Genomic DNA, 12,373 nt, shown 5'->3' with positions numbered 1-12,373 from the left:
AAAATGGTTTAAAAAATAAAATAAATGTGAAAAATAAATAGTTATACTTTAGATGACAAAGTATTTTTCACAAATATATAATTAATAAAAATAAATAAGTATGCACAGATAAAACATTTTATGTGAGTGAAAACATGCTAAAACAGTTCTAAGTAAATTCCTTACTGATGGATTTGTCTATTTTATATATATATATATATATATATATATATATATATATATATATATATATATATATATATATATATATATATATTTTTTTTTTTAATTTATTTACAAGAATTGCAAATTTTCACTTCAAGACATTAATTGATGGACTGGAGTGGTGTGGATTATTGGGATATTTTTTTTAGCTGTTTGGACTCTCATTTTGACGGCACCCAAGGCCATGAAATAGCTGAACACGTACGTAACATGATTATGTAACATGTCTTGGAGACAAGTAGGACAGGATTTTTAGATATATTTAGGAAAGTATCCTGTCTTATGTCTTTGTTTTGCTGTTGTAGACGACGTCAGCACGGTGCTTATCGGTGAGCGAGACGTTTGTCTTCTGCGGCTGTGCTGATGGCACAGTGCGTGTGTTCAGCCCACAGGACCTGCGTTACATCAGCACACTGCACCGGCCGCACTGCTTGGGAGTAGATGTGTCTCAGGGCACCCAGCCAGGGTAAGAGACCGTCAGCAAATCCTGGACTAATAGAGCCACAATGATTTCTCTAATAATCACATTTGCACTTTTGTTTCTTTTCTTTGCTGTTAAAGCAAATGATTGTATCGTTGCATGCCAATGGCATTTCTAAAGTGTCATTTAAGATGCAGTCACAAGTTAAAATTAGTTCATCTATGACAGATGTGTCTAGAGCGTCTGTTTTTTTTTTATTTCACTCAAGTTTATGAACGCAAGGTCACACAAATCCCATGTGAATACCAACTTCTTGCAGAGCAAATATAATGCAAAAGCAAGAATATTGGTAGTATCAGTGTACCATATTTTCTGAAGTGGCACCAGGTGATAACAGCCTGTATACCATATTATAATAATTATAACCATATATTTGAGTTCCCCTACTACAATTAAATCTTGCAAATTATATGGTATACAGAACAAGAATGAATAATAAAAATAAACCTAAATCATTCATTATAAGTTGCTTTCATTATAAAATGTTGGAAATGCTCTATATAAATAAACTTGACATATCTTATAGTGACTAACAAACTCAAATTGTGATTAAGTTAAATGTGAGGAAAGATAACAGTTGAAACCCTCAAGATTAAACGCATTTCTAATTTCTCATCAGCTGACTTGTTCGCTATTTACCGTATTTGGTAATATAATTATTTTTATTTTGACAAGTAAAAATATTTCTGATCTACAGTGTTTTTCCTCTTGAAATAAACAAAAGGACTAAAGAAGGATAATGAATGTTTAAGCAAATAAATACCCTGTAAAAAAAAAAAAAAAAATGAAATGTGAGTGAGGCTTTGGGAGAAGAAACTGGATTTCATGTGTAGTAACACATGGCATATTGCAGCATACTTACAAACTGTAATATTATGTTGTCATACTAAAATAACAGTCAAACATTAAAATAACTAAAATATCACTTAACAAAAATACTAAAATAACACAATCACTGGTGTGAGTAATGACAGCAAGATAATCTCATTAACTTGAGTTTTTGTGTATATACATACACCATATTGGGGGTGGGGGGGGGGTTGTGATTTCATTTCATTTTTAACGTTAGTTAGTGTGTGTAATGTTGCTGTTTGAGCATAAAAAAAATAATCATATAAAAAACAAGTTACTTCCCGGGTTCATGACATCACAAACCCAGATAAACCCCGCCCTGGGGAAAAGGCAGCCAAGTGGGCGAGGGTATGGTGTGCTGCTTTAGAGATGAGGAAGAGAAAACTAGAGATGCACGTAAAAATCTGTTCATGTATGATCATCTTCTGATGATTCTAATGGATTCACAAGTTTCTAAATCAATGTTCTAAAGCAGAGTTTCTTAATACTGTTCCTCTGTCACCCTGCTCTCTCTTTCACTCAGCTCAGGTCTGACAATGAACTGTTCCAATTCTACACTTATTTTCACATAGCTTTGAGAAGCATTAAACTTGTATGTGCCTGCAGTTGCCGTACTGTATTAAAGCTTTAATCAGGATAAAACTGTATATTAAAAGCTAACATAAGCAGCAGCATTTACTATAACAGTGTATCTACAAGTATGAGACAACAACAAACAGAAAACATTGGCCTACCATTAAAAGCCGTACTTTCAACAGGTTTTGCACGAACCTCTTCGATAATATCCTCTGTTTCTCTATTTGGCTCCAACTGATAAGCGATATTAACGATGCTGTTGTTTACAATACAACTGGAGCACATGTGACTAAGGTGGGGGGCGGGACGTTTAGATGCGCACTAGAGGTGGTTTAGCCAATCACAACACACTGGGCTAGCTAACCAATCAGAGTTCATTGACTATTTCTGAGGGAGGGGCTTCATAAAAGCAGGAAATGATCAGTGTGTTTCTCAGAGAAGGGACAGAGCAGTGTAGAATAAAGGTAAATTATGTGACTGTTTTTTTTTCTTGTTTTTTTTTTTTAACAAAGCATTAACACATGTTAGACTGCACCCCATAAACACAATCAAGCCTAGAAAGAAAACACTGGACCACACCTTTAATATCAAATTTTATCATTTTTTTCTTTGATTACTTATCTTTTTCTAGGCATTTGTTTGGCGCAAACCCAGAAGCACAGTATCCAGATACGTTGGCTTTAACCTTTGACCCTGTGACCAGGCATTTGACGTGTGTGTATAATGACCACAGTGTGTATGTGTGGGATGTGCGGGACGTTCAGAGCGTTGGCAAGGTCTATTCAGCGCTGTACCACAGCGGCTGTGTGTGGAGTGTGGAGGTGAGGTAGTGACAGACCATGTTGATCAGATAGATTATACTCTAGCCAGGCCAGTTTCTTAATGTATGAATATTCTCTGCAGACCTACCCCGAGCTTGAAGATTCGTCTGCGGCATGTTTGTCCCCCGGCTCTTTCCTCACCTGTTCTTCCGATAACACCATCCGCCTGTGGAAGAGTGATTCAGGACATGGCCTTCGCCACAACCTTTACAGCCAGGTACTGCTAGCCATGACAATATTAAATCATATTTTCACATTTTTATCCTTTTTTTATGCTAAATGTGAAAACATTTCCAAGAATTGAAAAAGCTGAGAGGTAGTTTAAAGGTTCAATTTGTAAGATATTTACTGTAAAATATCCAAAAACCACTAGGCTAGTGTTATATATATATATTTTGTCCAGCTGATTACTAACAATCTGTTTTCAACCACTTGTAAATCATGAGAAAATCTCCATTCTAAACAGTGACACGGGGCAGTGCACTCGCCTGTCAATGATGTTAGTTACCCTTTGTTACCACCTTTACTGACGTAGAAACCAAATGACAAGTGTCGTGGACAAATGCGGAAGTAGCTTCGCGACAAACTTCAACTAGAAATAGATGCTGATCTCACTTGTTTCACTTGACAGCGGAGTTGTTTTGATTCGTATCTTTACAGAAAACCTATGCTATTATAACGATCAACAAGATTAGTTTTATGGGGCATACAGACCAAACGTGGGGCATCACGTCTCTAAACCCCTGCGAGGACGTGTCTGATCGCGTCTTTGCATTGACTTTGTGTGTAATTTACACGCGCAAATCGTTGAACTCACGTTAAATCCATGATTTATCTTTCCGACTGATTGATGGCCGTCGCCAGTTGAGTAGAAGACAACAAATCCCATCATTCCACGCTCCATAGCGTCATCCAACCATGCATTTGTTATTGTTTTGATATTGCGCCCTCTAGTGCCAGGTCCTACAATCTGTACCTTTAATAGTGTTTGTAATTTCATACCACAGGTATTATTGTGTGCAGATTTTAAATTTTTATGTATTAATTAGGAAACTGAATGACTGAATATTTGTATTTCTAAATATGAATTTGCCATACTCTTAATTTTACACTGATAGTCCATTTCACTAAAACATTGACGCTTAAAGTTCACAAAGAAAACACAATTAAACCATATGAATCATGCTTTATGCATGTTCATTAATCTGTTTAATATGCGAGTAAAAGCTAAAGTAAATCGGTTCATCATATGAAGTGATTTGTGCATCGTATGTGTCTTTATGAACTTTTTAGAAGCATCAGTTTTGGTGAAATAAACTTTCAATGGAGGGAAACATCTCTTAGGTTTCATTAGAAACACTGTAATTTGTGTTTATCTAAAGGTTTTGGAATGGTGTGAGGGTTGACAAAATATTTTGCCAATACATTCTTCTTGCATTCATTGATTTTTGCTGTTTCAGGATATCGTAAGGATCGTGTATGTGGATGATGACACGCAGCACCTCAAAGCTGAGGCTGAGAAAGCCGAGGGAGCAAGCCAGGATGGTAAATCTGGGGTCAGGGTGATGGGAATCAGCCCAGATGGCCAACTTTTGGCTGCCGGAGACCGCAGTGGAAACCTGAGGTGAGAGAAAATAAAGGATCTACGCAGAGAACTGAATCCTAAACGAACATCTGCTAAATCATCTGTCACTTCTTCAGAATCTTCGGCTTGCAGTTTATGGACGAGCTGCAGAAAATCGAGGCTCATGATTCGGAGGTTTTGTGTCTAGCCTTCTCCCCAACTGAGACCGGTGAGTGAGCCATTTCTTTTTCAAATGCATATTTTGTTTTGCACAAACAGTTTCATTTAATTTGAGATGAAATGCGTCTTTGTCTTTAAAAAGTGTTTTTCCTGTCAGGTTTGCATCTGTTGGCTTCTGCGAGTCGTGATCGGCTCATTCACATTTTTGACATGGAGAACAAATGCAATTTAGTGCAGACAGTTTATGATCATTCGGCCTCCATCACTGCCATCAAGTTTACAGGTGAGTTCACAGTAGATAAACACTTAATGATCGTATACTCTTAGATATTTAGATTAAGACATGTCATACATTTATTGTAGGATTGAGTTCCGAGTTGTGTATGGTTAGCTGTGGAGCTGATAAGAGCATCTATTTTCGATCTGCTGAAAAGGTAAGGATGCTACAGTTATGTTGCGGTTATGTTTTTCTGTGACTGCTGTTATTTTATAGAGGTATTTTCTTATATCTACTACATAGACAGACAGCGCAGAGATTGGCCAGTCATAAATAGTGCTGCCCTGGAGCAGATAATTCAAAATATTCTCATGATTTTGGAGATATTCAACCGTTATTTATTTTATATGCTTACAGCTAACCCTCTTTTTAAATTAGGAAGAAAAATTATTCAATTTTCTTAAAGGGTTAGTTCACTCAAATGTAGCTTTGCTTCAATTTTCAGTTATTAGACAAATTGTTTTTTGATTTCAGAAATTTTATTTAATTAAAAATAATCCAGAAAAATTTAGCAGGGTGAGGGGGGGTGGCAGTGGAAATGTGTCAGGGGTCAGTCAGTTAACATGCAAATAGACATCCAAGTTTTGATTAATCTGCCTTTAATGCATTTGTTTCTTTCTAACTGTTGTTGTTTTTCTCTCTTCTGAAAGACCTCTGAAGGCTTGAACTTCTCACGATCTCATCACATAGTGGAGAAGAGCACACTGTATGACATGGACCTGGACGCCACTCGCACACACACGGCCATCGCATGCCAAGACCGCAACGTGAGGTAGGGCTTTGTGTGAGCAGTTATTCATTATAAAGGCTCAGATGGTCTTTTTTCTTTTTGAATGCTGATACAACAATAATAAATGCGTGTATATATCAGATTTATATCAGTTATTTGCATGAATGCCATTTCAAGACTCTTCTTCATTTTCAGAGTTTACAATGTGCAGAGTGGCAAGATGAAAAAGTGTTTCAAGGGCTCCTTGAATGATGATGGGACACTGCTTAAGGTGTGTGTGTGATGTGAATAATACTCTTTATGGTAATAACTTTATTTTTTTTTTGGCAATAACTTTGTTGTTTTTGCTCTCAGGTTCAGTTGGATCCCTCTGGGATGTTTTTGGCCACCAGTTGTTCAGACAAAAATATCTGTATCTTTGACTATGAGTCAGGCGAATGTGTAGCCACCTTATTTGGACATTCGGGTAAGATTGTTTTTTTTATCACTCATTTCATTCTTTCCCCGTATAAACAAATCTTTTTTGGTCTCCTTATTGTTGACCAAACATTTTATCCTCACACAGAAATTGTTACGGGCATGAAGTTCAGCCAGGACTGCAGGCATCTGATTACGGTCTCTGGTGACAGGTAAGTCTTTTAACTTAATAATATATATTAGGGGTGTAACGATACGCGTATTCGTATTGAACCGTTCGGTACGAGGCTTTCGGTTCGGTACGCGGTACGCACTATGTACCGAACGGTTCGTTGGACTAATTTATTATATTTGGAAAAAAAAATTTGTGAAATATAATGATATGCGTTCAACAAGGTAGCCCAATAACCCAAACGACGTAACAGGCAACGCCCCTGACACTCCCGAAGAAGAAAAAAACACCAACTTATATGTTTGGCTACTCTCAGTCAGGCGCTCGCTCACTCAGTACGCGCTGAAGGCTCGTTTCAAAAATGGCCAATGCGTTTAAAAGACCAGAAATAGAAAATCCTCCAATAACCAACAGGTCTGGTGTTTGGGGTGCATTTTACCAATCGATCGGGGCATCCAAACAAACACGGAAATCAAAATGGACTAGTACTGTACTGTGTCGGAATTTCCTGAGCAGTACGATACAATTAACAGGCCTGCACATTATTAGATAGAAGAATTGTTATAAATAGAACGTATGCACGGGCAGTTTTGAAAACTCCACCTACTTTGCTCTTGGCATGGTGCAGCGCAAATCGCGTTGTATCTGAAGGACAACGCTGAGCCCAGGGTCCAGCGCAGCGCATACCGCGTCCTGTGTGAAAGACCCTTTGGCCATTTTCCAACGAGCCTTCAGCGCGTACTGAGTGAGCGAGCGCCTTACTCTGTAGTGGAAAACGCAGGTTTTAAGAACAAGCTTAATGTAATTGAGCCCCGTTACAATATTCCTTCACGAGCCTATTTCAGCCAGAGAGTAATTCCTGCTTTGTTCCAAAAAACATAAGCCCTATAGAGAACCAATTGATTAAAAACACACTCAATATAAAGAGTTATAGAGTTCCATATAAAAGGTTACATCTTTGTATTTGTTCATAACTACTACAACAATATAACATTTTCATTTTTTTTATTTTTTATAAGGAGCTGTTTTTGTTTATACAGTATGCTGCTAAGAAAACACCATAGAAGATGGGTAAAGAATAGCTCCATCATTGTTCAAAGTAAAAAAACAAAACAAAAAAAAAAACATACATTGTTATTTTTAATAAATAAAACATTTTTTAAAAATCAAGGAAATTTATCTGCCAATTTTTTCTTTTTGCTGTATCTAAAACGTACCGAACCGTGACACCAGTGAATCGTACCGAACCGTGAATTTTGTGAACCGTTACACCCCTAATATATATATATATCTCTCTCTCTCTCAGTATAAAAGAAATGCAGGAAAAGCAAACACAAAATCGACCAAGGCGTGTACACATTTTAAATATTTAACACTTTAGATTTTAAACCATATATGGATGTAGTTTGCTGGCTTCTTGTTGGTTCGTGAAGTCATAAAATATCTTAAGTTTGAAAAAAAGGAAGGCTAAAATAAATGTTATAACAAAATTATTAAATGTAGTTTTAAGAGGTCTTTAAATTGGGCATGTTAAAACAAGAATTGTAACAACTTAATATGATTATTAAACTTCAATAAACTGTGGTTAAATTAATGCAAGCGCTGAATGTTAAAAATCTGTTATTTTGCATATTATATAGGCTCATAGTTTCATGGCGGATTGCACTCAATGAATATTGTGCATCTATGCCAAACAGTTGTTTGAATTGGGATTTTTGTATTTCTTAGATGGATGAAAGTGAATTTTATCTCTTATTTTTGTTTTGATCAGCTGGGAGTAGTAAAGCATGTACATTTTAAAATAAGAGTCCATGTGTAGCCTGAGTCCGAGCGTGCCGCACGAGTCCTAAAAGTGAGGGCTGAACGTTTCGATCACCTCCAGGTGATTGGTTGCAGTAGAGGTCATAAACTCTGCCCTCTCCCTGTAATCTGATGGGACGCAAGACAAACTAAATAATCAAATTACTTCCAATAAATATTTCCAAAAGATGGTTTCTGTTATTTGTAGTTCTTATCATGCTGGTTTGTTTACATGTTGTTTTTTTTTATTTTTTGTTTTTTATTTGCTTTAGGGCTGCTCCGATCACGATCGACCAATCGTTATGCGCATCTCGTCAGTAAAGCCGTTCTTTTTTTCATATCATGTGTTCCGAACCCCCAACCTTGCACTTAATAGCGCAGTGCACTACCAATTGAGCTACAGGAACACTAACATTTAAGTAATGCTATTATTATTAATGCTTTTAACACTAGCATTAACGATCGGAGCACCCCTAATTTGCTTTAAGGTAGTTATTTGATGCTATAAAAACGGGGCATGGTTTCATGATTGTCAAGTCACCTTTATTTATAAGGTTAAGCTTATTTGGTCAAAGCAACTGAACAACATTAATTAGGAAAGCAGTGCGTCAATAATGCAAAATTACCATTAAAGGCAATTCATCATCGAATTGTTGTCTTGTGGATTGGGTTTACGGGAGTTTGGGTGGGACTTTGATTCTGCGGCTCCAACTAATGACACTACTGCACAGACTCTGGCTCCAAAGTACGTAATTTACTCAAAATTGCAGGTGTCATACTGAGATGCTTTGGCTTCACTTTTCTATAGTGGAAGGAAGTGTAGACGTCACTTTTTAAAAAAAATTTTTTTATTTTTTATTTTTATACAGTCTATGCCTGAATCCCTTTATAGGTTTATTATTGAATGTCCTGCATTATTCAAAAAATTCGATACGGTGTCTGCCGTTAAGTTTAAACATTGCATTTAATGTAGATTTTACTAGTACGGAGACCATCAATAATGTATACATTACTGAAACACAATAATGTAATAGCCAATATTGTTTGACCTTACCTCAATTTGTGTCAAGGTAGTTCATTCAAAAATGCTAAATGCTTAAATGGGAACCAAAACTGTTTGGTTACCAACTTTATGTTGCACAGAAGAAATGAATACAGGCTTTGAATGATATGAGTGAGTAAATTGACATTAATATATAACGTTTTTGGGTGGACTGTCCTATAAGGACACACCAATGTAGACAATCACTCATACACACATCTAATGCTAGGCTGTGTGTTTTTCTGTGTGTGTCCAGCTGTGTGTTTGTGTGGCGGTTGGACTCTCAGATGACCAACTCCATGAGGAAGAGGCTGGCAGAGAGGAAGCAGCAAGCAGGTCTGACGGTTCAGCGGGCCCCCAGCAAACAGCAAGCCATCAGGTAGTCACTGCAAATCTGATCTTATTTCAAATTCACACTAGAAGTATTGGCACAGACCCAGACTGAGTTGATTGCGTGTGTGATTTATATTTTACAGCAAACGCAGTTGCCCTTGCATTGGTCCTTTTTCCCTATGAAACTCTTTGAAATTGAAAGTGAATTCTCAGGGCAACTCTGGAGATGAAGTTCATGTATTCATGTCCTTAGAGTGAAAACAGCACAAGCGTCACGCATTTCTTTAGTGTAGTAAAAGCATGATTCTAAGCAAAATGAGGCTGTAAATGTGGACTAGTAATTAGACGAGTTTACCTATTTGTAAACATAAAATCGTCATCTAGTTTAGTAGGCTATAGGATGTGAGGATCCTGCCGGTGGTGGATTGTTTATAGCCTTTTCCCACAGCAGCTGGATTAATTAAATGTATCATTTTGATGGCAGATTGTAATCCAGAAAGGATTGTATGTTTATATAACTGAAGTTATATTCCCGTTTTAAATGTGCATCTGATTACAAGAGAGCCTATGTGGTATTATACAATATTTTTTATTTTAAAGAGAACCAGTTTGAAGGAAGAGTAATTAGCTTTTTTGGTTAAAGAATACAAAATTTGAATGGTATGACAATTAGAGATTAAACTGTACAGAAATTGAAATCTATACAAAGTATAACAATAATAATTTGCATGGTTTGTGATATGACCTAACCAATCGTTAGATTTAATCACCATTGGTACCGTGATTTTATTGTAATGCTTTTGTCCTCAGTTGGTCAGAACACACGTGGCAGAAATTTTTTATTTGGGTCATATATTCCAAGATATAGGCTAGAACCTGTGAAGTACAGTATCCACACTGGTTCGGTGACTAACGGTCACATACACTCATCGAAACATTACATTGATCTGTGCTGGAGCCATGCCAGGTGCCCAAACCATGGTAGATAATTGCAGAGAAGATAGATTCCAGCTTTAAAATGAAAGCCCTTAGAGGTTTCGATAATGGATTTTAGCAGATAACAAAAAAAAAAACAACATTTTTTTGAACAAAATTTTGACTTGAATTTTGTGGTTGTATGATTAAATCGTGCCAAAAATTCAAACGATTCCCATTGAATTCTTTGTTTAAATTCCTATTGCTCAGGAGAGAGACCTACATCACTGTACCCTGTAATGTGTTGCCTCACATGGAGGAGGAAGAGGAGGGCAGCTTGATGCCTGAGGAGACTCCAGAAGATTGTGTGGAGGACTGCAGAACTCCAGACAGGCTCGATTCCACTGATGGTACGTCAATTTGTCACTTCTGAGGTGATACTTGGAAGTCTTGAGCCTCTTGGGTCACATCAAGTGCATAAGCAAAATGTGTAGAATGCAGTTTGAAATGGGATTTAATGGGCTTGACTGTTCTACTTCAGCATCTGTGGATTCTTTGGTGCTGCAAACCAATGGCAAAATGCCCATGTGGGTTCGTAGACTGGTATGTATGTTTCTGTTATCATAAAATGTTGTTGCATATTGTGTTCTTTCATGACCAGTGGATCTCTTGGTTGTCACAGGGTGGCAGAGGTGAAAATGATGGTGGTGACGTAGCGAATAGATCTCAGTACCAGCCACAGGGACGCTGGGCAGTGCAGTCAAATCCACTAGCCATCCGCACAGTACTGGAGATGAAGAGCATGCAGCTTCCCCTCTCTCACACTCCCTGCAGAGCCGTGGGAGAGGAAGAATTTGAGGAAGACTCGCGCTTTCACCCTCAGAGTTTCGACAGTCTGCTGGATGAAGATCTTGACGATGAGCTAGAGGAGGAGGACAAGATTTGCAGTGTAAGTTATGTCAAGCTGTTGTCCCATTAGCTGTTTTTCAAAACTCTGCGCATACCTGCATGGTGTTTAAATAAGTAATTCTGTCCTTTATAAAGAAGCAAATTCTTTTATATATTTATATTATACATTTTTTACAAATTTGCCCCGCTATGCCCCCGTACACCACACCAGTGATCACTCTATACTGTGCAGTGCTTTTTAGAGCTGCAACTAAGGATTATTTTTTCTGTCGACTAATCTAACGATTATTTTTATTACAATAAATAATTAATCTAATGTTCTTTTTTTAATTAGCTAATAATCCTTTGGATAACTTTACAAAAAATATATATATAAATACAACTTCTAATATTATATTTCAACCTTTATTCATTTTTTTTACAGTATAAAATGAGGCAAAGGAAATTATTTTACTATGGTAAATATGAGTTTATGATAGCGTTTATAATTAAACCACAGTAACCATAAATTTACAGTTGTCTGAGACGTCATAATGTTCTTTAGCATCACAAACCATAAAATGTAGTCAGGGTTCTGCAATGGTTTAGCATGTTTTCCAGTCTCGCGGCGCGCTGTCTTTTAAGGAGCCGTTCACACATCACGTCTTTTGTGCGCTCAAATTCTTTATTTCCAATGTAGGCGCGCGATAAGCGCGCAAGCTACGCTGTTGGGACGCGCACGCAGTGCGACACGCTCGTTTTATCCAGGCGCTTCCGCACCGCATCGAGTTAAAAACATCTCAACTTTTCAGAATTCCGCAAGCACAAGAATATCAGACCTGAACCAGGGAGTTGGTCACCAGATCACACGGTAACACCGGAGAGCGCCAAGATATTTTCCTCTGAGGTGCTCGCGCATCGCAGTTGTGCTGCCGTGGTACACCATGTCGGTTTTGGAAAGGGAACAAAAGGCCATTTTATTTGTCCTCTGTTTAAAATATTCCCATACTTTTGATAAGTGGTCTCTGTTTTTGTGATAGAATGGAACTTTCTCCATTCCCAGTATGCCATTACGCGAGATGTAAACAAATAGTGTATTTTTGAATATTTCCAAAAGAAAA

The 12,373-nt window shown here is 37.4% G+C and overlaps 1 protein-coding gene across 4 annotated transcripts in view; it reads left to right on the top strand.

The window, feature by feature from the left end:
• wdr62 (WD repeat domain 62) overlaps positions 1 to 12,373 on the top strand; it is a 29,542-nt gene that overhangs the window by 5,410 nt on the left and 11,759 nt on the right. For all 4 annotated transcript variants that reach the window (XM_026282818.1, XM_026282815.1, XM_026282817.1 and 1 more), the window contains exons 8-22: positions 510 to 670; positions 2,745 to 2,934; positions 3,017 to 3,151; positions 4,395 to 4,558; positions 4,636 to 4,727; positions 4,836 to 4,961; positions 5,042 to 5,112; positions 5,606 to 5,727; positions 5,881 to 5,956; positions 6,040 to 6,151; positions 6,251 to 6,314; positions 9,373 to 9,495; positions 10,635 to 10,774; positions 10,906 to 10,967; positions 11,047 to 11,313. In XM_026282818.1, the coding sequence (XP_026138603.1) occupies positions 510 to 670; positions 2,745 to 2,934; positions 3,017 to 3,151; positions 4,395 to 4,558; positions 4,636 to 4,727; positions 4,836 to 4,961; positions 5,042 to 5,112; positions 5,606 to 5,727; positions 5,881 to 5,956; positions 6,040 to 6,151; positions 6,251 to 6,314; positions 9,373 to 9,495; positions 10,635 to 10,774; positions 10,906 to 10,967; positions 11,047 to 11,313 (1,905 nt within the window). The remainder of the gene's footprint in view (positions 1 to 509; positions 671 to 2,744; positions 2,935 to 3,016; positions 3,152 to 4,394; positions 4,559 to 4,635; positions 4,728 to 4,835; positions 4,962 to 5,041; positions 5,113 to 5,605; positions 5,728 to 5,880; positions 5,957 to 6,039; positions 6,152 to 6,250; positions 6,315 to 9,372; positions 9,496 to 10,634; positions 10,775 to 10,905; positions 10,968 to 11,046; positions 11,314 to 12,373) is intronic.

This window comes from Carassius auratus, chromosome 15 (genome assembly GCF_003368295.1).
Source record: "Carassius auratus strain Wakin chromosome 15, ASM336829v1, whole genome shotgun sequence".
NCBI classification, from domain to species: Eukaryota; Metazoa; Chordata; class Actinopteri; order Cypriniformes; family Cyprinidae; genus Carassius; species Carassius auratus.
This window is presented reverse-complemented; position numbering and strand designations above follow the sequence as displayed.